Source organism: Caloenas nicobarica, chromosome Z (genome assembly GCF_036013445.1).
Source record: "Caloenas nicobarica isolate bCalNic1 chromosome Z, bCalNic1.hap1, whole genome shotgun sequence".
Taxonomy (NCBI): domain Eukaryota; kingdom Metazoa; phylum Chordata; class Aves; order Columbiformes; family Columbidae; genus Caloenas; species Caloenas nicobarica.
Genome location: NC_088284.1, coordinates 76,031,706 through 76,055,610, shown reverse-complemented (window position 1 = coordinate 76,055,610; position 23,905 = coordinate 76,031,706). Strand labels below are relative to the sequence as shown.

The window sequence follows — 23,905 nt, the reverse complement described above, 5'->3', positions numbered from 1 at the left end:
CCCCAAGGCAAGACCTGTGGGAAAAGCTGCCGACTTGGAGAGGGCCAAGAGGAAGCAGCAGGAGGGAGCCCAAAAAGGTAGCAGGGTCCCAGATCTACCCCTGGCACCTTTACCTCTCTCTTCTCCTCTTGGACACCATGCTCTTCCAGGACCAATCTCACTGCCTGCAGGATGTTCCTCTTGGCAGCAGACACCTGAGCCTGTGTCTCCTTGAGTTGCCGCATCTGCTCCAGCCAAGCCTGTGACTGCCTGGAGACACAGGGAAAGCAGCTCTTGTCCAGCAGCTGCCCAGTCTCTGCAGGCAGCCTCCAAGCCTTGTGCAGAGAGGGGCCCCCTGGGCTTGGCTCAGCCCCGTCTCCCAGCCCCTTTCCTTCCTCTGCTTCACAAATGGCTCCCTTCCAGCACCACAGCTGGCAGAGCGGGAAGCTCAGGAGTCCTGGATGCCAGGCGAGTGAGTGTGGGCAGCACCAAGCCAGCTGAGATGGCTCCACAGAGTTCGTGCCCTGGCAAGACAGTGCTCTTACCTCAGAGACTCCAGCTCCTCTTCAGAAAGCTCTGACTTGTCCTGCAAGATAAAGAACAGGGATGGTGGACCTCTGAAGAAGCTCGTTGGCTGACAAAAGGGACCCTTTGGAGAGACACTCCATTGCAGCAAGCATGAGGAACACTGCCCGGGCTTCCCAAAGGAGACTCTACCAGGCAGAGCTGGCAGAAATTCCGGCTGCTTGGATTCTCTTTGGGAGACCCTGACCCGAAGCCTGGGGTCTGTAACAGCCACGTCCAGCAGAGCATCTTTCGGGTCTCCACCTGACCGCCAAAGCACTCCAAGAGCCATGCAGGCAGCAAAGGCACCTTCTGCCAAAGTGCTCCATGCCTCAGCCTGGCAGCCTGCAGAGCTCACTCGGGAAGATCCCTCTCCGAGTTGAACCCCATGCAGGCGCTAAGGAGATTGAAGGACAGACAGCAGTGACCCCAACACATCCCACCCTCTCCCTCAGCGGTGATGGGCATTTCGTACTAGGTGTCCCATCTTCCCAGGCCAGGCAGGAGGGCAGAGCTATGGCCTTGGCAAGTGTTGGCTTTACACAGCAAGAGACACTTACACGCAACGTTCCAAGTCTCCAGACCGGCAAGTCAAAGTAGTAAAAACCAGCAGCTGTGGGTCACATTGAGAAGAGAGAGTTATTTTCCTCAGCAGCTGGTCCCTCTCCCGCACACTGAGTGGGCCGGTTTTGGTCGGGGATACTCACAAAACGCGATGAAAATGCACAGGGCAAAGAGCCCCAGCACCCTCGTGGCAAACATGTCTGGCACCTCTGCAGGCCCAGCACACTGGCCACGTGGAGCGAAAATCCTGGTCTCGTCTCGAGATGCAAACGCCACTTCTCGAGCCGTCCACCAGCTGCTCAAAGCACCAGCTTTGTGCTGCTGCCCACGTCTGCAACGTGGGATTTTACAGAGGGCAGCGATTATGACCTCACCACAGCCGACTGGTGACGTCCATTAAGACCTCAGAGGGGCTGCCCTGGCGGGGGCTGCTGTGCCCTTTTGGAGGGACAGACCCTGTGGGTTCACCCACACCTGCAGCTCCCCGAGACAAGGGCCCCAGAAGCACCCGGAGCACCGGGACCAGCACCTACTTGTCTGCCCGGGCAAGCTGCTGTGCCCTGACGCATCTCCTCCTGTGCCAGGCGATGCCCTGACCTGTGCTCCAGGCAGGAAGGCCGTTTGGTGAGTATTCGCAGAGTTTGACCACTCAGCTAGATCAGGGAATTGCCCTTTTTGCACTCAGGCTTTGCCAGGTGCTGATGACAGTGAACTGCGGAGCCACCGGGGTCAGTCCAGAGGCTGAACTGGTTTAAGCACTTCCCCGCCAAACTTGGTGTGCAGGTGTGTCCTGGAGGCAAACGAAAAGTCCATTCAGGCAGGCAAACAGACTTCATTCTAGCCAGAACTCTTTAGCCAATAAACCAACTAGAAAGAAGTTTTCTCCAAATCATTTATCTCTCTGACAACATTCTAAAACAGGTTCGCATACCAGTTGAGGATATAATTGTCGTACGACCACATAAGAATAATGAGGATCCACAGCATGCATTCGCTCCCAAAAAAACAGAACAAGAGGCCTCTTTCACTCAAGGGTACCCAGCAGAAAATAATCGCTTGCCTGGTTTGGGATGGGACTCACGTAAGAATAAATCCAGAAGAAAAGTCACCAAAGAGGAGGCGAGGGCACTTAGTGCCAGGAAGGCTGCTTAAACAGTGTCCCAACCTAAGGGAGGGCTCCGTTGACAGACCTCCTGCTCTGAGAAGACCACTCAAAGGGGGTCTTCAGCTGGGGCCCCATTTTATTGCCTGGTGGGCTCTGGCTGTGGTCATTACAAGCCCTACAAAACCAGATATGGGTTAACCGATGTGTTCAGATATTCCAAGCCTCAGCCCATGGCTCGAGGAAAGTGTTGGCTGCCTGGAGATGCCACCCCCACCAAAACCACTATGATGTTGGGAACTTCAGCAAATATTCTGGGGTTGCATTTATTGAAATCACAGATTCAGAGTATCACTTTGGCTGCAAGAGACCCTCATCAGAACCAACCACTGACCTTATTCTGGCACTAAGCCATGTCCATCTACACATTTTTTAGACACCTCCAGGGACAGTGACTCAACTGCTTCCCTGAGCCGCCTGTTCCAGTGCACAAGCAGAGCTGCCACACAACTTCTTTATTACTCTCCCTAAAGGAGCTGTGGTGCCTGCATGTGGTCGTCATGTCTCGCCCTCTTCCATGCACCTGTACTTGGAACACACAGGTGTACTCCGGGTTTCCCTAGTTGCTCTCCACCTGGAATCTGATGTACCGAAAGGCACCAGAGGGCTCTGAAGAGTGATGCGGGTTCCCTATGTGACCACGCTACGATTGCTGTGTGGTGGGGCTAAATCCACTCAGTAGCTAGCCTTCTGAAGGGAATTCTATGGGCCAGCTAGTCCTCTGCCATCACACCGCTTTGCATTTCCAATCAAGTGAACAGTAAGTTAATCTCTGAATAGTCACTCATCACTTTTATTCTTCCCTTCCAACACACTGTACTTTTTGCTGTGATTTTTAGCTTGGGCAGCAGCGTGTCCATGTTTTTTGTGTAGTGATGCTGGGTTAGATTTGAGTTGATGGTTTCTGGTGGCAGGCAGCCCAGCAGCGGTGCCTGACCACAGCTTGAAGAGCACTCTTATGGAGCACAGGATGCAACATGTGCCACGGTGGGAGGGAAGGGCTACCAAGAACACCAGTTCCCGCCTTTTGCTTTCCCCTTCCCCCAGCTTAAACCCTCTCACCCGTTCCTAGTGCTTGGCATAGTCACTCATTACTGTTCCCGCAGGCTGAGGGATGCCGGCAACGGTGGAAGAGTTTGTGAGCCTGAGGAAAGCAAATAAAGAGCTGTGGTGCAAGGGATCAGGAAGGCCTCTGTGGAGCACAGCAGGCCCTCTGTACTTGGGAGGACTGTTTGCAAGCTCTGCCTGCACCAAAATCCTTTCCCCAACTCCTCTCCCCTTCTCCGCCTGCCTCCCAGCCCCACTACTGTGGTTGCTTACAAGATCTCTGGTGCTGACAACACCTGCAACCACATACGCCCTTGTTCTTTCCCCCCAGCATTCTGGCAGGCAGGCAGGCCTCGCATGTTCCTTGTCCCTGCTGCTGGCTCTGTGGCTGTGTGGGCAGTTTTGTGGTGCCCAGTGTGGGCAGCCCAGGGCTGTGGGGGACTCCCTGCGTGTGTGACCAGTTCTCCACCCATCTGGGCTCCTTGCCCTGCTGAGCACTTTCAGTGCCTTGGATTTAGTGTAAATGAGATTTTAGGGATAACTGAAGGAGCCCCTTTGGGACAGTTTCCCCAGTCGTTATGGAGAACTACTACGGGACATGACATTGGTGTTCAAGAAACAACACTTGCTCAGGCCACATTGCTCTTTGCCCCACAGCACTCATGAATGTCCTCCTTGCTGCCCTAATCCCAGACAACATAACAGCTGAGTGGATCTAGGACTTAACAAATCCCACTCAGTCACTGGTTTTTAGGCTGTCCTTATGTACAGATGAACTTGAAGTTACTTTAGAAATGTTCCATTATGCCCCTTGGTAACTGTCAGAGACTGAAAAGAATTACATCTCAAACCTTGTGCCAAACCAGTAGCTCCAGCCTCAGGAGATGGGACATTGTCAGACTGAAACCTCAAATATTGTAGGCTAGTAGCAGGAGGTGGGATACTCAGGATAAGGCGAATTGTGATTTACATACCAACAATGAGCTAAGGAGCAACAAAGGCCTCTGGCCTTTCACCTTATTGGAGCTTTTGAGGGCTCCTGGTTCTCTCTAAGGAATCTTAAGCCTTCCAGCTGTGATTGGGAACTCATAATACTGCTAAGCCACTTCTGTAAAATTATGAAGACCCACGGCGCTTGCTCTGGGGAGAGGTGCACTCGCAGAACACAGGTCCAGCCCCATGATGGTCCAAGCACGGCAAGGATGCTGTGCAAGAGCAGAGGAAAAAGCCCTGTGGTGCTCTGCAAGGGGAACGAGAGGAAACGGTGGGCACAGCCCCAGGAGAAGGGGGAGGAAGCAGCACACGTGGGGACAGCAACGCCACCTGCACTATTAGTAACACCAAGACTTCCTCTGCACGTTTCCGGCCTTTATTGTCTTTTACTGCCTGACAACCAGGCCTAGCAGGCCAGGAGCCCTTGGTGTCCGCCACAAGCCCCAGCTGCTGGCCCAGATCTGGTTTGGGCAGAGCCTGGGTCGTTCTAGTGCTGCCGGCGGGGTGGTCTCTTGGTGGCTGGAGAAGAGGCCTGGGGGCTGCCGGCCCTCCTCTTCGGGGGTCGCCGTGGCCCCCAGGAGACCATTCCCTGTGCTGACTGGCAAAAGATGGACGTGGCGCGGCCTCCTCGAACTCCTCCTGGGGCTCTTCCTGCTCCCCAGGGATAGGAAGGGGGCAGAGGGAGGGCTGCCGGGACCCCCACGGAGGGCAGCTGCTGAGGTGCCGGGCCGGTCGCCCACGTTGTCTCCTTCAGGGCTGCTGGAGGGGGCTGGCCCAGGCAGGGGAGACCATCCTTGGGAGGCAGCAGGGCCAGGGCAGCCACGGGGCTGCGCTCCCGCTCCCCGGCAGCACGGCCGTCCTCCAGGCCCAGCACACGTCGGGGCTCCCTGCTGCAGAGTTGCACAGCGCCGTCAATAAACTGATGCACTAATGTCACCAAGCGGTTGTGGAGCGTGGCCCCCAGCAGCTGGACCAGGAGATCTTCATCCAGCCCCAAGAAGACCAGGAGGACCTCACCAGGTCCTCCGCTGTGGCTGCCCGTGAAGACCCGTTCCCAGAGAGCTATCCCAGCAATGAAGATACACAAGCTGCCAAACAACTTCTTTATTAATCTTCCTACAGGACCTGTAGTGCTTGCCGGTCGCCATCATGTCCCGCCCTCTTCCCGTGCACCTGTACTCGGTACACACAGGTGTACTCTGGGTTTCCCCAGTTGCTCTCCACCTGGAATCTGATGTACCGAAAGGTCCTGGGAAGCTCCTTCTGGAAAGAAACGGGGGGAGCTAGCATTACACAGGTGGCAAGAGCCACATCACATCACCAGAGCCCCCTCTGCGCACTCTCCCCCTGCTGAGGACCAAATGGCAGCACTGACCAAGGAGGAGCAAGGGCAACCAGGCTCCTCTTTGCCAGCGCCCCGCAGGAGCCCTCTGTGCCTGGAAAGCCAAGGCCTGGCCTCAGAGGCTGCTGAGGGCAGCTGTGGAACCCGGAGGCGCTTGGCTGCCCGGCCTGCCGTGGCAGCTGGGGACAGTCCTGCTGAGGGGGGAACACGTCTGCCGTCCTCCCTCCCGCCATCCCCCTGACGGGGACTGGTTCCCTTCCCGGCCCTGCTCCCACTGCTGCTTTCTCTGCAATGGCCCAAGGAAAAGGAAAGCCCTGGCAAAGGTGGGGCAGCTGCCTCGGCCAGCACAGCAAAGCACCATTTTCTTCCCCTTGCTCTCTTCCCCGCAGACAACAAGGAGCGTGGCAGAGCAGAGCCTGGCTGGGCTGATCCTCTGCCCTCTTTCCCCCAGCGACTTGCAGACAGTGCTGCCTTCTCCCTGGGCATCCTGCCACAGCTCCGGCCGTACCTGCACATGGAACGTCTGAGCGATCTCCTTGTTCACGTCGTAGGTGAACGTCCCCAGGGGAGTTTCTGCCCCTGCCTCATCCACTCCCTCAAAGACAAGAGGCAAAGGTAGCAGGTCAGGCCCGAGCGGGCGTCAGGAAAAGGGCACGCCGAGGCCAAAGCCAGGAACCCTTCCCCACCTCCCTGGGCTCTAGCGGTAGTCTACACAGCTTTGGGTGCCTCTGGGTCAGGCTGCTTTGAGCACGTGCTCCAGGATGCTTGGCCACGAAGCAGACAAGCCCCAGAGGCACAGAACCCCACGTGCCCCCAGCAGTGCCCAGGGGATGCCATGCTCTGCAGCAGCCAGCCCCAGGGAGATGTCTGAGGAAGGCGCCATGGGAAGCACAGCTCTGGAACAGCTTTTCCCTGGGGCCAGGCACACCTGAGAAGCGCAAGGCAACGACTTACAAAGACAGCAAACTCTTTCGGGGCTTCGCTGACTTCCCCATGAGGAGAGACTGCCTCGGAGATGTGCCAGACAGTGAAAGCCGTTGGCCAGATGTCTACAGGCAGCCGGATGACCACGTGTCCCCGAGATCCTCGGAAAGCCCAGCATTTTCCAGGGGCAATACGGTGCTGAAAGCAGAAAGCCATGAGCATCAGTGGCGAGGCAACCAAAGAGACAAGAGAGCTTCCTGTTAGGCCAGAAGCAGAGACCTTGCCTTGCATGTGGGCTTCAGTCCTCCTCCTAAATTAATACAAGCCTATGGATAACAGGGCAATATGGAGGTGATTCTAGAAAACCTCTGAGCTCTACCGCCTTTTGCAAGCTGTCTCTGCTTTCTCAGAATTTGCAGAGACAGGGCAGGTCTCCTAGTGGACCTCACCACATCTCCCTTTGAAAACTAGGCTGCAGTGCAGGGCCCATGGATCGTCTCTGCCTGCTACCATGGCTCAGCACCCCCCACCACTGCCACCCCCTCTGGAAACGGGCCTTCAGAGAGAGATGAGGTGAGGCAGTGGGGCTGCCAAGGACCACGTTCCTTGGCCAACTGCAGCCAAGGGTGCTAGGAAGGTCACAGAAGCTGGGTTTCGCTCTGTCCCCCTCCTGATGGGAGGGCAGTGCTGCCAGGGATCAGGGGGTCGGGAATGCCATGCAGACCGCAGGGCTGAGTGACACGGCCGGACTGAGGGGAAGGGCTGTGCCCTTGGTCTGCCAGGAGCTGAGCCACAAGTCAGGCTTTCTCTGTGATACCTGCAAGATTGTCCCTGGACCATTTGCAGAAAAAAAGTCAAATGGAGAAAGCCACCAGGTCTTGTCGCCTTGTCCAACATAAGTCTTGGATGTCCTCTGCTTGTCGATGGTGCCACCTGACGTGAAGACGGCCAGAGGTTAGGAGCTGAAGCAGTGCATTCAGCTCTATTTGTCAGGCTTGAAAGCAGAGCTGGGCAGACTTTGGGGGGTGCCACACCCAAACCAAGGGCAGCGAGATTTCCTGTCTGCGTACCTATGGATCCCATTGCCCAGTCAGGCATCTGGTGGTAGTTTTCCAGCACCTTTTCCATTGCCCTCTGGGTCAAGTCCAAAATTTCCTGGGAAAAATGTGGGGAATGGAGTTATGGCAGTGAACACAAAGACTCTCACCGGCTGCTCTGCATGAACACTGAGGCCTAGCACCGAGCCAAAGAGTGCCTCTGCATCAGAAACCCCAAGGCAAGACCTGTGGGAAAAGCTGCCGACTTGGAGAGGGCCAAGAGGAAGCAGCAGGAGGGAGCCCAAAAAGGTAGCAGGGTCCCAGATCTACCCCTGGCACCTTTACCTCTCTCTTCTCCTCTTGGACACCATGCTCTTCCAGGACCAGTCTCACTGCCTGCAGGATGTTCCCCTTGGCAGCAGACACCTGAGCCTGTGTCTCCTTGAGTTGCCGCATCTGCTCCAGCCAAGCCTGTGACTTCCTGGAGACACAGGGAAAGCAGGTCTTGTCCAGCAGCTGCCCAGTCTCTGCAGGCACGCTCCAAGCCTTGTGCAGAGAGGGGCCCCCTGGGCTTGGCTCAGCCCCGTCTCCCAGCCCCTTTCCTTCCTCTGCTTCACAAATGGCTCCCTTCCAGCACCACAGCTGGCAGAGCGGGAAGCTCAGGAGTCCTGGATGCCAGGCGAGTGAGTGTGGGCAGCACCAAGCCAGCTGAGATGGCTCCACAGAGTGCGTGCCCTGGCAAGAAAGTGCTCTTACCTCAGAGACTCCAGCTCCTCTTCAGAAAGCTCTGACTTGTCCTGCAAGATAAAGAACAGGGATGGTGGACCTCTGAAGAAGCTCGTTGGCTGACAAAATGGACCCTTTGGAGAGACACTCCATTGCAGCAAGCATGAGGAACACTGCCCGGGCTTCCCAAAGGAGACTCTACCAGGCAGAGCTGGCAGAAATTCCGGCTGCTTGGATTCTCTTTGGGAGACCCTGACCCGAAGCCTGGGGTCTGTAACAGCCACGTCCAGCAGAGCATCTTTCGGGTCTCCACCTGACCGCCAAAGCACTCCGAGAGCCATGCAGGCAGCAAAGGCACCTGCTGCCAAAGTGCTCCATGCCTCAGCCTGGCAGCCTGCAGAGCTCACTCGGGAAGATCCCTCTCCGAGTTGAACCCCATGCAGGCGCTAAGGAGATTGAAGGACAGACAGCAGTGCCCCCAACACATCCCACCCTCTCCCTCAGCGGTGATGGGCATTTCGTACTAGGTGTCCCATCTTCCCAGGCCAGGCAGGAGGGCAGAGCTATGGCCTTGGCAAGTGTTGGCTTTACACAGCAAGAGACACTTACACGCAACGTTCCAAGTCCCCAGACCGGCAAGTCAAAGTAGTAAAAACCAGCAGCTGTGGGTCACATTGAGAAGAGAGAGTTATTTTCCTCAGCAGCTGGTCCCTCTCCTGCACACTGAGTGGGCCGGTTTTGGTCGGGGATACTCACAAAACGCGATGAAAATGCACAGGGCAAAGAGCCCCAGCACCCTCGTGGCAAACATGTCTGGCACCTCTGCAGGCCCAGCACACTGGCCACGTGGAGCGAAAATCCTGGTCTCGTCTCGAGATGCAAACGCCACTTCTCGAGCCGTCCACCAGCTGCTCAAAGCACCAGCTTTGTGCTGCTGCCCACGTCTGCAGCGTGGGATTTTACAGAGGGCAGCGATTATGACCTCACCACAGCCGACTGGTGACGTCCATTAAGACCTCAGAGGGGCTGCCCTGGCGGGGGCTGCTGTGCCCTTTTGGAGGGACAGACCCTGTGGGTTCACCCACACCTGCAGCTCCCCGAGACAAGGGCCCCAGAAGCACCCGGAGCACCGGCACCAGCACCTATTTGTCTGCCCTGGCAAGCTGCTGTGCCCTGACGCATCTCCTCCTGTGCCAGGCGATGCCCTGACCTGTGCTCCAGGCAGGAAGGTCGTTTGGTGAGAATTCGCAGAGTTTGACCACTCAGCTAGATCAGGGAATTGCCCTTTTTGCACTCAGGCATTGCCAGGTGCTGATGACAGTGAACTGCGGAGCCACCGGGGTCAGTCCAGAGGCAGAACTGGTTTAAGCACTTCCCCGCCAAACTTGGTGTGCAGGTGTGTCCCAGAGGCAAACGAAAAGTCCATTCAGGCAGGCAAACAGACTTCATTCTAGCCAGAACTCTTTAGCCAATAAACCAACTAGAAAGAGGTTTTCTCCAAATCATTTATCTCTCTGACAACATTCTAAAACAGGTTCGCATACCAGTTGAGGATATAATTATCGTACGACCACATAAGAATAATGAGGATCCACAGCATGCATTCGCTCCCAAAAAAACAGAACAAGAGGCCTCTTTCACTCAAGGGTACCCAGCAGAAAATAATCGCTTGCCTGGTTTGGGATGGGACTCACGTAAGAATAAATCCAGAAGAAAAGTCACCAAAGAGGAGGTGAGGGCACTTAGTGCCAGGAAGGCTGCTTAAACAGTGTCCCAACCTAAGGGAGGGCTCCGTTGACAGACCTCCTGCTCTGAGAAGACCACTCAAAGGGGGTCTTCAGCTGGGGCCCCATTTTATTGCCTGGTGGGATCTGGCTGTGGTCATTACAAGCCCTACAAAACCAGATATGGGTTAACCGATGTGTTCAGATATTCCAAGCCTCAGCCCGTGGCTCGAGGAAAGTGTTGGCTGCCTGGAGATGCCACCCCCACCAAAACCACTATGATGTTGGGAACTTCAGCAAATATTCTGGGGTTGCATTTATTGAAATCACAGATTCAGAGTATCACTTTGGCTGCAAGAGACCCTCATCAGAACCAACCACTGACCTTACTCTGGCACTAAGCCATGTCCATCTACACATCTTTTAAACACCTCCAGGGACAGTGACTCAACTGCTTCCCTGAGCCGCCTGTTCCAGTGCACAAGCAGAGCTGCCACACAACTTCTTTATTACTCTCCCTAAAGGAGCTGTGGTGCCTGCGTGTGGTCGTCATGTCTCGCCCTCTTCCATGCACCTGTACTCGGTACACACAGGTGTACTCTGGGTTTCCCCAGTTGCTCTCCACCTGGAATCTGATGTTCCGAAAGGCACCAGAGGGCTCTGAAGAGTGATGCGGGTTCCCTATGTGACCACGCTACGATTGCTGTGTGGTGGGGCTAAATCCACTCAGTAGCTAGCCTTCTGAAGGGAATTCTATGGGCCAGCTAGTCCTCTGCCATCACACCGCTTTGCATTTCCAATCAAGTGAACAGTAAGTTAATCTCTGAATAGTCACTCATCACTTTTATTCTTCCCTTCCAACACACTGTACTTTTTGCTGTGATTTTTAGCTTGGGCAGCAGCGTGTCCATGTTTTTTGTGTAGTGATGCTGGGTTAGATTTGAGTTGATGGTTTCTGGTGGCAGGCAGCCCAGCAGCGGTGCCTGACCACAGCTTGAAGAGCACTCTTATGGAGCACAGGATGCAACATGTGCCACGGTGGGAGGGAAGGGCTACCAAGAACACCAGTTCCCGCCTTTTGCTTTCCCCTTCCCCCAGCTTAAACCCTCTCACCCGTTCCTAGTGCTTGGCATAGTCACTCATTACTGTTCCCGCAGGCTGAGGGATGCCGGCAACGGTGGAAGAGTTTGTGAGCCTGAGGAAAGCAAATAAAGAGCTGTGGTGCAAGGGATCAGGAAGGCCTCTGTGGAGCACAGCAGGCCCTCTGTACTTGGGAGGACTGTTTGCAAGCTCTGCCTGCACCAAAATCCTTTCCCCAACTCCTCTCCCCTTCTCCGCCTGCCTCCCAGCCCCACTACTGTGGTTGCTTACAAGATCTCTGGTGCTGACAACACCTGCAACCACATACGCCCTTGTTCTTTCCCCCCAGCATTCTGGCAGGCAGGCAGGCCTCGCATGTTCCTTGTCCCTGCTGCTGGCTCTGTGGCTGTGTGGGCAGTTTTGTGGTGCCCAGTGTGGGCAGCCCAGGGCTGTGGGGGACGCCCTGCGTGTGTGACCAGTTCTCCACCCACCTGGGCTCCCTGCCCTGCTGAGCACTTTCAGTGCCTTGGATTTAGTGTAAATGAGATTTTAGGGATAACTGAAGGAGCCTCTTTGGGACAGTTTCCCCAGTCGTTATGGAGAACTACTACGGGACATGACATTGGTGTTCAAGAAACAACACTTGCTCAGGCCACATTGCTCTTTGCCCCACAGCACTCATGAATGTCCTCCTTGCTGCCCTAATCCCAGACAACATAACAGCTGAGTGGATCTAGGACTTAACAAATCCCACTCAGTCACTGGTTTTTAGGCTGTCCTTATGTACAGATGAACTTGAAGTTACTTTAGAAATGTTCCATTATGCCCCTTGGTAACTGTCAGAGACTGAAAAGAATTACATCTCAAACCTTGTGCCAAACCAGTAGCTCCAGCCTCAGGAGATGGGACATTGTCAGACTGAAACCTCAAATATTGTAGGCTAGTAGCAGGAGGTGGGATACTCAGGATAAGGCGAATTGTGATTTACATACCAACAATGAGCTAAGGAGCAACAAAGGCCTCTGGCCTTTCACCTTATTGGAGCTTTTGAGGGCTCCTGGTTCTCTCTAAGGAATCTTAAGCCTTCCAGCTGTGATTGGGAACTCATAATACTGCTAAGCCACTTCTGTAAAATTATGAAGACCCACGGCGCTTGCTCTGGGGAGAGGTGCACTCGCAGAACACAGGTCCAGCCCCATGATGGTCCAAGCACGGCAAGGATGCTGTGCAAGAGCAGAGGAAAAAGCCCTGTGGTGCTCTGCAAGGGGAACGAGAGGAAACGGTGGGCACAGCCCCAGGAGAAGGGGGAGGAAGCAGCACACGTGGGGACAGCAACGCCACCTGCACTATTAGTAACACCAAGACTTCCTCTGCACGTTTCCGGCCTTTATTGTCTTTTACTGCCTGACAACCAGGCCTAGCAGGCCAGGAGCCCTTGGTGTCCGCCACAAGCCCCAGCTGCTGGCCCAGATCTGGTTTGGGCAGAGCCTGGGCCGTTCTAGTGCTGCCGGCGGGGTGGTCTCTTGGTGGCTGGAGAAGAGGCCTGGGGGCTGCCCTGCCGGCCCTCCTCTTCGGGGGTCGCCGTGGCCCCCAGGAGACCATTCCCTGTGCTGACTGGCGAAAGATGGACGTGGCGCGGCCTCCTCGAACTCCTCCTGGGGCTCTTCCTGCTCCCCAGGGATAGGAAGGGGGCAGAGGGAGGGCTGCCGGGACCCCCACGGAGGGCAGCTGCTGAGGTGCTGGGCTGGACGCCCACGTTGTCTCCTTCAGGGCTGCTGGAGGGGGCCGGACCAGGCAGGGGAGACCATCCTTGGGAGGCAGCGGGGCCAGGGCAGCCATGGGGCTGCGCTCCCGCTCCCCGGCAGCACGGCCGTCCTCCAGGCCCAGCACACCTGGGGCTCCCTGCTGCAGAGTTGCACAGCGCCGTCAATAAACTGATGCACTAATGTCACCAAGCGGTTGTGGAGCGTGGCCCCCAGCAGCTGGACCAGGAGATCTTCATCCAGCCCCAAGAAGACCAGGAGGACCTCACCAGGTCCTCCGCTGTGGCTGCCCGTGAAGACCCGTTCCCAGAGAGCTATCCCAGCAATGAAGATACACAAGCTGCCAAACAACTTCTTTATTAATCTTCCTACAGGACCTGTAGCGCTTGCCGGTCGCCATCATGTCCCGCCCTCTTCCCGTGCACCTGTACTCGGTACAAACAGGTGTACTCTGGGTTTCCCCAGTTGCTCTCCACCTGGAATCTGATGTACCGAAAGGTCCTGGGAAGCTCCTTCTGGAAAGAAACGGGGGGAGCTAGCATTACACAGGTGGCAAGAACCACATCACATCGCCAGAGCCCCATCTGCGCACTCTCCCCCTGCTGAGGACCAAATGGCAGCACTGACCAAGGAGGAGCAAGGGCAACCAGGCTCCTATTTGCCAGCGCCCCGCAGGAGCCCTCTGTGCCTGGAAAGCCAAGGCCTGGCCTCAGAGGCTGCTGAGGGCAGCTGTGGAACCCGGAGGCGCTTGGCTGCCCGGCCTGCCATGGCAGGTGGGGACAGTCCTGCTGAGGGGGGAACACGTCTGCCGTCCTCCCTCCCGCCATCCCCCTGACGGGGACTGGTTCCCTTCCCGGCCCTGCTCCCACTGCTGCTTTCTCTGCAATGGCCCAAGGAAAAGGAAAGCCCTGGCAAAGGTGGGGCAGCTGCCTCGGCCAGCACAGCAAAGCACCATTTTCTTCCTCTTGCCCCCTTCCCCGCAGACAACAAGGAGCGTGGCAGAGCAGAGCCTGGCTGGGCTGATCCTCTGCCCTCTTTCCCCCAGCGACTTGCAGACAGTGCTGCCTTCTCCCTGGGCATCCTGCCACAGCTCCGGCGGTACCTGCACATGGAACGTCTGAGCGATCTCCTTGTTCACGTTGTAGGTGAACGTCCCCAGGGGAGTTTCTGCCCCTGCCTCATCCACTCCCTCAAAGACAAGAGACAAAGGCAGCAGGTCAGGCCCGAGCGGGCGTCAGGAAAAGGGCACGCCGAGGCCAAAGCCAGGAACCCTTCCCCACCTCCCTGGGCTCTAGCGGTAGTCTACACAGCTTCGGGTGCCTCTGGGTCAGGCTGCTTTGAGCACGTGCTCCAGGATGCTTGGCCACGAAGCAGACAAGCCCCAGAGGCACAGAACCCCACATGCCCCCAGCAGTGCCCAGGGGATGCCGTGCTCTGCAGCAGCCAGCCCCAGGGAGATGTCTGAGGAAGGCGCCATGGGAAGCACAGCTCTGGAACAGCTTTTCCCTGGGGCCAGGCACACCTGAGAAGCGCAAGGCAACGACTTACAAAGACAGCAAACTCTTTCGGGGCTTCGCTGACTTCCCCATGAGGAGAGACTGCCTCGGAGATGTGCCAGACAGTGAAAGCCGTTGGCCAGATGTCTACAGGCAGCCGGATGACCACGTGTCCCCGAGACCCTCGGAAAGCCCAGCATTTTCCAGGGGCAATACGGTGCTGAAAGCAGAAAGCCATGAGCATCAGTGGCGAGGCAACCAAAGAGACAAGAGAGCTTCCTGTTAGGCCAGAAGCAGAGACCTTGCCTTGCATGTGGGCTTCAGTCCTCCTCCTAAATTAATACAAGCCTATGGATAACAGGGCAATATGGAGGTGATTCTAGAAAACCTCTGAGCTCTACCACCTTTTGCAAGCTGTCTCTGCTTTCTCAGAATTTGCAGAGACAGGGCAGGTCTCCTAGTGGACCTCACCACATCTCCCTTTGAAAACTAGGCTGCAGTGCAGGGCCCATGGATCGTCTCTGCCTGCTACCATGGCTCAGCACCCCCCACCACTGCCACCCCCTCTGGAAACGGGCCTTCAGAGAGAGATGAGGTGAGGCAGTGGGGCTGCCAAGGACCACGTTCCTTGGCCAACTGCAGCCAAGGGTGCTAGGAAGGTCACAGAAGCTGGGTTTCGCTCTGTCCCCCTCCTGATGGGAGGGCAGTGCTGCCAGGGATCAGGGGGTCGGGAATGCCATGCAGACCGCAGGGCTGAGTGACACGGCCGGACTGAGGGGAAGGGCTGTGCCCTTGGTCCGCCAGGAGCTGAACCACAAGTCAGGCTTTCTCTGTGATACCTGCAAGATTGTCTCTGGACCGTTTGCAGAAAAAAAGTCAAATGGAGAAAGCCACCAGGTCTTGTCGCCTTGTCCAACATAAGTCTTGGATGTCCTCTGCTTGTCGATGGTGCCACCTGACGTGAAGACGGCCAGAGGTTAGGAGCTGAAGCAGTGCATTCAGCTCTATTTGTCAGGCTTGAAAGCAGAGCTGGGCAGAGTTTGGGGGGTGCCACACCCAAACCAAGGGCAGCGAGATTTCCTGTCTGCGTACCTATGGATCCCATTGCCCAGTCAGGCATCTGGTGGTAGTTTTCCAGCACCTTTTCCATTGCCCTCTGGGTCAAGTCCAAAATTTCCTGGGAAAAATGTGGGGAATGGAGTTATGGCAGTGAACACAAAGACTCTCACCGGCTGCTCTGCATGAACACTGAGGCCTAGCACCGAGCCAAAGAGTGCCTCTGCATCAGAAACCCCAAGGCAAGACCTGTGGGAAGAGCTGCCGACTTGGAGAGTGCCAAGAGGAAGGAGCAGGAGGGAGCCCAAAAAGGTAGCAGGGTCCCAGATCTACCCCTGGCACCTTTACCTCTCTCTTCTCCTCTTGGACACCATGCTCTTCCAGGACCAGTCTCACTGCCTGCAGGATGTTCCTCTTGGCAGCAGACACCTGAGCCTGTGTCTCCTTGAGTTGCCGCATCTGCTCCAGCCAAGCCTGTGACTTCCTGGAGACACAGGGAAAGCAGGTCTTGTCCAGCAGCTGCCCAGTCTCTGCAGGCACGCTCCAAGCCTTGTGCAGAGAGGGGCCCCCTGGGCTTGGCTCAGCCCCGTCTCCCAGCCCCTTTCCTTCCTCTGCTTCACAAATGGCTCCCTTCCAGCACCACAGCTGGCAGAGCGGGAAGCTCAGGAGTCCTGGATGCCAGGCGAGTGAGTGTGGGCAGCACCAAGCCAGCTGAGATGGCTCCACAGAGTTCGTGCCCTGGCAAGAAAGTGCTCTTACCTCAGAGACTCCAGCTCCTCTTCAGAAAGCTCTGACTTGTCCTGCAAGATAAAGAACAGGGATGGTGGACCTCTGAAGAAGCTCGTTGGCTGACAAAATGGACCCTTTGGAGAGACACTCCATTGCAGCAAGCATGAGGAACACTGCCCGGGCTTCCCAAAGGAGACTCTACCAGGCAGAGCTGGCAGAAATTCCGGCTGCTTGGATTCTCTTTGGGAGACCCTGACCCGAAGCCTGGGGTCTGTAACAGCCACGTCCAGCAGAGCATCTTTCGGGTCTCCACCTGACCGCCAAAGCACTCCAAGAGCCATGCAGGCAGCAAAGGCACCTTCTGCCAAAGTGCTCCATGCTTCAGCCTGGCAGCCTGCAGAGCTCACTCGGGAAGATCCCTCTCCGAGTTGAACCCCATGCAGGCGCTAAGGAGATTGAAGGGCAGACAGCAGTGACCCCAACACATCCCACCCTCTCCCTCAGCGGTGATGGGCATTTCGTACTGGGTGTCCCATCTTCCCAGACCAGGCAGGAGGGCAGAGCTATGGCCTTGGCAAGTGTTGGCTTTACACAGCAAGAGGCACTTACACGCAACGTTCCAAGTCCCCAGACCGGCAAGTCAAAGTAGTAAAAACCAGCAGCTGTGGGTCACATTGAGAAGAGAGAGTTATTTTCCTCAGCAGCTGGTCCCTCTCCCGCACACTGAGTGGGCCGGTTTTGGTCGGGGATACTCACAAAACGCGATGAAAATGCACAGGGCAAAGAGCCCCAGCACCCTCGTGGCAAACATGTCTGGCACCTCTGCAGGCCCAGCACACTGGCCACGTGGAGCGAAAATCCTGGTCTCGTCTCGAGATGCAAACGCCACTTCTCGAGCCGTCCACCAGCTGCTCAAAGCACCAGCTTTGTGCTGCTGCCCACGTCTGCAACGTGGGATTTTACAGAGGGCAGCGATTATGACCTCACCACAGCCGACTGGTGACGTCCATTAAGACCTCAGAGGGGCTGCCCTGGCGGGGGCTGCTGTGCCCTTTTGGAGGGACAGACCCTGTGGGTTCACCCACACCTGCAGCTCCCCGAGACAAGGGCCCCAGAAGCACCCGGAGCACCGGGACCAGCACCTACTTGTCTGCCCGGGCAAGCTGCTGTGCCCTGACGCATCTCCTCCTGTGCCAGGCGATGCCCTGACCTGTGCTCCAGGCAGGAAGGTCGTTTGGTGAGAATTCGCAGAGTTTGACCACTCAGCTAGATCAGGGAATTGCCCTTTTTGCACTCAGGCATTGCCAGGTGCTGATGACAGTGAACTGCGGAGCCACCGGGGTCAGTCCAGAGGCAGAACTGATTTAAGCACTCCCCCCAAACTTGGTGTGCAGGTGTGTCCCGGAGGCAAACGAAAAGTCCATTCAGGCAGGCAAACAGACTTCATTCTAGCCAGAACTCTTTAGCCAATAAACCAACTAGAAAGAGGTTTTCTCCAAATCATTTATCTCTCTGACAACATTCTAAAACAGGTTCGCATACCAGTTGAGGATATAATTATCGTACGACCACATAAGAATAATGAGGATCCACAGCATGCATTCGCTCCCAAAAAAACAGAACAAGAGGCCTCTTTCACTCAAGGGTACCCAGCAGAAAATAATCGCTTGCCTGGTTTGGGATGGGACTCACGTAAGAATAAATCCAGAAGAAAAGTCACCAAAGAGGAGGCGAGGGCACTTAGTGCCAGGAAGGCTGCTTAAACAGTGTCCCAACCTAAGGGAGGGCTCCGTTGACAGACCTCCTGCTCTGAGAAGACCACTCAAAGGGGGTCTTCAGCTGGGGCCCCATTTTATTGCCTGGTGGGATCTGGCTGTGGTCATTACAAGCCCTACAAAACCAGATATGGGTTAACCGATGTGTTCAGATATTCCAAGCCTCAGCCCGTGGCTCGAGGAAAGTGTTGGCTGCCTGGAGATGCCACCCCCACCAAAACCACTATGATATTGGGAACTTCAGCAAATATTCTGGGGTTGCATTTATTGAAATCACAGATTCAGAGTATCACTTTGGCTGCAAGAGACCCTCATCAGAACCAACCACTGACCTTACTCTGGCACTAAGCCACGTCCATCTACACATCTTTTAAACACCTCCAGGGACAGTGACTCAACTGCTTCCCTGAGCCGCCTGTTCCAGTGCACAAGCAGAGCCGCCACACAACTTCTTTATTACTCTCCCTAAAGGAGCTGTGGTGCCTGCGTGTGGTCGTCATGTCTCGCCCTCTTCCATGCACCTGTACTCGGTACACACAGGTGTACTCTGGGTTTCCCCAGTTGCTCTCCACCTGGAATCTGATGTTCCTAAAGGCACCAGAGGGCTCTGAAGAGTGATGCGGGTTCCCTATGTGACCATGCTACGATTGCTGTGTGGTGGGGCTAAATCCACTCAGTAGCTAGCCTTCTGAAGGGAATTCTATGGGCCAGCTAGTCCTCTGCCATCACACCGCTTTGCATTTCCAATCAAGTGAACAGTAAGTTAATCTCTGAATAGTCACTCATCACTTTTATTCTTCCCTTCCAACACACTGTACTTTTTGCTGTGATTTTTAGCTTGGGCAGCAGCGTGTCCATGTTTTTTGTGTAGTGATGCTGGGTTAGATTTGAGTTGATGGTTTCTGGTGGCAGGCAGCCCAGCAGCGGTGCCTGACCACAGCTTGAAGAGCACTCTTATGGAGCACAGGATGCAACATGTGCCACGGTGGGAGGGAAGGGCTACCAAGAACACCAGTTCCCGCCTTTTGCTTTCCCCTTCCCCCAGGTTAAACCCTCTCACCCGTTCCTAGTGCTTGGCATAGTCACTCATTACTGTTCCCGCAGGCTGAGGGATGCCAGCAACGGTGGAAGAGTTTGTGAGCCTGAGGAAAGCAAATAAAGAGCTGTGGTGCAAGGGATCAGGAAGGCCTCTGTGGAGCACAGCAGGCCCTCTGTACTTGGGAGGACTGTTTGCAAGCTCTGCCTGCACCAAAATCCTTTCCCCAGCTCCTCTCCCCTTCTCCGCCTGCCTCCCAGCCCCACTACTGTGGTTGCTTACAAGATCTCTGGTGCTGACAACACCTGCAACCACATACGCCCTTGTTCTTTCCCCCCAGCATTCTGGCAGGCAGGCAGGCCTCGCATGTTCCTTGTCCCTGCTGCTGGCTCTGTGGCTGTGTGGGCAGTTTTGTGGTGCCCAGTGTGGGCAGCCCAGGGCTGTGGGGGACGCCCTGCGTGTGTGACCAGTTCTCCACCCACCTGGGCTCCCTGCCCTGCTGAGCACTTTCAGTCCCTTGGATTTAGTGTAAATGAGATTTTAGGGATAACTGAAGGAGCCCCTTTGGGACAGTTTCCCCAGTCGTTATGGAGAACTACTACGGGACATGACATTGGTGTTCAAGAAACAACACTTGCTCAGGCCACATTGCTCTTTGCCCCACAGCACTCATGAATGTCCTACTTGTTGCCCTAATCCCAGACAACATAACAGCTGGGTGGATCTAGGACTTAACAAATCCCACTCAGTCACTGTTTTTTAGGCTGTCCTTATGTACAGATGAACTTGAAGTTACTTTAAAAATGTTCCATTATGCCCCTTGGTAACTGTCAGAGACTGAAAAGAATTACATCTCAAACCTTGTGCCAAACCAGTAGCTCCAGCCTCAGGAGATGGGACATTGTCAGACTGAAACCTCAAATATTGTAGGCTAGTAGCAGGAGGTGGGATACTCAGGATAAGGCGAATTGTGATTTACATACCAACAATGAGCTAAGGAGCAACAAAGGCCTCTGGCCTTTCACCTTATTGGAGCTTTTGAGGGCTCCTGGTTCTCTCTAAGGAATCTTAAGCCTTCCAGCTGTGAATGGGAACTCATAATACTGCTAAGCCACTTCTGTAAAATTATGAAGACCCACGGCGCTTGCTCTGGGGAGAGGTGCACTCGCAGAACACAGGTCCAGCCCCATGATGGTCCAAGCACGGCAAGGATGCTGTGCAAGAGCAGAGGAAAAAGCCCTGTGGTGCTCTGCAAGGGGAACGAGAGGAAACGGTGGGCACAGCCCCAGGAGAAGGGGGAGGAAGCAGCACACGTGGGGACAGCAACGCCACCTGCACTATTAGTAACACCAAGACTTCCTCTGCACGTTTCCGGCCTTTATTGTCTTTTACTGCCTGACAACCAGGCCTAGCAGGCCAGGAGCCCTTGGTGTCCGCCACAAGCCCCAGCTGCTGGCCCAGATCTGGTTTGGGCAGAGCCTGGGCCGTTCTAGTGCTGCCGGAGGGGTGGTCTCTTGGTGGCTGGTGAAGAGGCCTGGGGGCTGCCCTGCCGGCCCTCCTCTTCGGGGGTCGCCGTGGCCCCCAGGAGACCATTCCCTGCGCTGACTGGCAAAAGATGGACGTGGCGCGGCCTCCTCGAACTCCTCCTGGGGCTCTTCCTGCTCCCCAGGGATAGGAAGGGGGCAGAGGGAGGGCTGCCGGGACCCCCACGGAGGGCAGCTGCTGAGGTGCCGGGCCGGTCACCCACGTTGTCTCCTTCAGGGCTGCTGGAGGGGGCCGGACCAGGCAGGGGAGACCATCCTTGGGAGGCAGCGGGGCCAGGGCAGCCACGGGGCTGCGCTCCCGCTCCCCGGCAGCACGGCTGTCCTCCAGGCCCAGCACACGGCGGGGCTCCCTGCTGCAGAGTTGCACAGCGCCGTCAATAAACTGATGCACTAATGTCACCAAGCGGTTGTGGAGCGTGGCCCCCAGCAGCTGGACCAGGAGATCTTCATCCAGCCCCAAGAAGACCAGGAGGACCTCACCAGGTCCTCCGCTGTGGCTGCCCGTGAAGACCCGTTCCCAGAGAGCTATCCCAGCAATGAAGATACACAAGCTGCCAAACAACTTCTTTATTAATCTTCCTACAGGACCTGTAGCGCTTGCCGGTCGCCATCATGTCCTGCCCTCTTCCCGTGCACCTGTACTCGGTACAAACAGGTGTACTCTGGGTTTCCCCAGTTGCTCTCCACCTGGAATCTGATGTACCGAAAGGTCCTGGGAAGCTCCTTCTGGAAAGAAACGGGGGGAGCTAGCATTACACAGGTGGCAAGAGCCACATCACATCGCCAGAGCCCCCTCTGCGCACTCTCCCCCTGCTGAGGACCAAACGGCAGCACTGACCAAGGAGGAGCAAGGGCAACCAGGCTCCTCTTTGCCAGCGCCCCGCAGGAGCCCTCTGTGCCTGGAAAGCCAAGGCCTGGCCTCAGAGGCTGCTGAGGGCAGCTGTGGAACCCGGAGGCGCTTGGCTGCCCGGCCTGTCGTGGCAGCTGGGGACAGTCCTGCTGAGGGGGGAACACGTCTGCCGTCCTCCCTCCCGCCATCCCCCTGACGGGGACTGGTTCCCTTCCCGGCCCTGCTCCCACTGCTGCTTTCTCTGCAATGGCCCAAGGAAAAGGAAAGCCCTGGCAAAGGTGGGGCAGCTGCCTCGGCCAGCACAGCAAAGCACCATTTTCTTCCTCTTGCCCCCTTCCCCGCAGACAACAGGGAGCGTGGCAGAGCAGAGCCTGGCTGGGCTGATCCTCTGCCCTCTTTCCCCCAGCGACTTGCAGACAGTGCTGCCTTCTCCCTGGGCATCCTGCCACAGCTCCGGCGGTACCTGCACATGGAACGTCTGAGCGATCTCCTTGTTCACGTCGTAGGTGAACGTCCCCAGGGGAGTTTCTGCCCCTGCCTCATCCACTCCCTCAAAGACAAGAGACAAAGGCAGCAGGTCAGGCCCGAGCGGGCGTCAGGAGAAGGGCACGCCGAGGCCAAAGCCAGGAACCCTTCCCCACCTCCCTGGGCTCTAGCGGTAGTCTACACAGCTTCGGGTGCCTCTGGGTCAGGCTGCTTTGAGCACGTGCTCCAGGATGCTTGGCCACGAAGCAGACAAGCCCCAGAGGCACAGAACCCCACGTGCCCCCAGCAGTGCCCAGGGGATGCCGTGCTCTGCAGCAGCCAGCCCCAGGGAGATGTCTGAGGAAGGCGCCATGGGAAGCACAGCTCTGGAACAGCTTTTCCCTGGGGCCAGGCACACCTGAGAAGCGCAAGGCAACGACTTACAAAGACAGCAAACTCTTTCGGGGCTTCGCTGACTTCCCCATGAGGAGAGACTGCCTCGGAGATGTGCCAGACAGTGAAAGCCGTTGGCCAGATGTCTACAGGCAGCCGGATGACCACGTGTCCCCGAGATCCTCGGAAAGCCCAGCATTTTCCAGGGGCAATACGGTGCTGAAAGCAGAAAGCCATGAGCATCAGTGGCGAGGCAACCAAAGAGACAAGAGAGCTTCCTGTTAGGCCAGAAGCAGAGACCTTGCCTTGCATGTGGGCTTCAGTCCTCCTCCTAAATTAATACAAGCCTATGGATAACAGGGCAATATGGAGGTGATTCTAGAAAACCTCTGAGCTCTACCACCTTTTGCAAGCTGTCTCTGCTTTCTCAGAATTTGCAGAGACAGGGCAGGTCTCCTAGTGGACCTCACCACATCTCCCTTTGAAAACTAGGCTGCAGTGCAGGGCCCATGGATCGTCTCTGCCTGCTACCATGGCTCAGCACCCCCCACCACTGCCACCCCCTCTGGAAAGGGGCCTTCAGAGAGAGATGAGGTGAGGCAGTGGGGCTGCCAAGGACCACGTTCCTTGGCCAACTGCAGCCAAGGGTGCTAGGAAGGTCACAGAAGCTGGGTTTCGCTCTGTCCCCCTCCTGATGGGAGGGCAGTGCTGCCAGGGATCAGGGGGTCGGGAATGCCTTGCAGACCGCAGGGCTGAGTGACACGGCCGGACTGAGGGGAAGGGCTGTGCCCTTGGTCCGCCAGGAGCTGAACCACAAGTCAGGCTTTCTCTGTGATACCTGCAAGATTGTCCCTGGACCGTTTGCAGAAAAAAAGTCAAATGGAGAAAGCCACCAGGTCTTGTCGCCTTGTCCAACATAAGTCTTGGATGTCCTCTGCTTGTCGATGGTGCCACCTGACGTGAAGATGGCCAGAGGTTAGGAGCTGAAGCAGCGCATTCAGCTCTATTTGTCAGGCTTGAAAGCAGAGCTGGGCAGACTTTGGGGGGTGCCACACCCAAACCAAGGGCAGCGAGATTTCCTGTCTGTGTACCTATGGATCCCATTGCCCAATCAGGCATCTGGTGGTAGTTTTCCAGCACCTTTTCCATTGCCCTCTGGGTCAAGTCCAAAATTTCCTGGGAAAAATGTGGGGAATGGAGTTATGGCAGTGAACACAAAGACTCTCACCGGCTGCTCTGCATGAACACTGAGGCCTAGCACCGAGCCAAAGAGTGCCTCTGCATCAGAAACCCCAAGGCAAGACCTGTGGGAAAAGCTGCCGACTTGGAGAGTGCCAAGAGGAAGCAGCAGGAGGGAGCCCAAAAAGGTAGCAGGGTCCCAGATCTACCCCTGGCACCTTTACCTCTCTCTTCTCCTCTTGGACACCATGCTCTTCCAGGACCAATCTCACTGCCTGCAGGATGTTCCTCTTGGCAGCAGACACCTGAGCCTGTGTCTCCTTGAGTTGCCGCATCTGCTCCAGCCAAGCCTGTGACTTCCTGGAGACACAGGGAAAGCAGCTCTTGTCCAGCAGCTGCCCAGTCTCTGCAGGCAGGCTCCAAGCCTTGTGCAGAGAGGGGCCCCCTGGGCTTGGCTCAGCCCCGTCTCCCAGCCCC

General features: G+C 56.3%; 3 protein-coding genes across 3 annotated transcripts; all 3 read right to left on the bottom strand.

Moving 5' to 3' along the window:
• Positions 1 to 897: 897 nt before the first annotated feature.
• Positions 898 to 7,987, bottom strand: LOC136002131 (SUN domain-containing protein 3-like; the record flags this gene model as incomplete). Its single annotated transcript, XM_065656966.1, has 8 exons — positions 898 to 940; positions 5,050 to 5,343; positions 5,430 to 5,572; positions 6,160 to 6,246; positions 6,606 to 6,773; positions 7,393 to 7,508; positions 7,646 to 7,730; positions 7,958 to 7,987. Coding segments are annotated over 8 exons (966 nt in total), but the record flags the coding sequence as incomplete, so codon positions are not given.
• Positions 7,988 to 8,741: 754 nt separating this feature from the next.
• Positions 8,742 to 15,835, bottom strand: LOC136002130 (SUN domain-containing protein 3-like; the record flags this gene model as incomplete). Its single annotated transcript, XM_065656965.1, has 9 exons — positions 8,742 to 8,784; positions 12,899 to 13,047; positions 13,095 to 13,191; positions 13,278 to 13,420; positions 14,008 to 14,094; positions 14,454 to 14,621; positions 15,241 to 15,356; positions 15,494 to 15,578; positions 15,806 to 15,835. Coding segments are annotated over 9 exons (918 nt in total), but the record flags the coding sequence as incomplete, so codon positions are not given.
• Positions 15,836 to 16,589: 754 nt separating this feature from the next.
• Positions 16,590 to 23,682, bottom strand: LOC136002129 (sperm-associated antigen 4 protein-like; the record flags this gene model as incomplete). The annotated part of the gene is made up of 10 exons (XM_065656964.1): positions 16,590 to 16,632; positions 17,174 to 17,237; positions 18,422 to 18,549; positions 20,745 to 21,038; positions 21,125 to 21,267; positions 21,855 to 21,941; positions 22,301 to 22,468; positions 23,088 to 23,203; positions 23,341 to 23,425; positions 23,653 to 23,682. Coding segments are annotated over 10 exons (1,158 nt in total), but the record flags the coding sequence as incomplete, so codon positions are not given.
• Between the last annotated feature and the right edge of the window lie 223 nt (positions 23,683 to 23,905).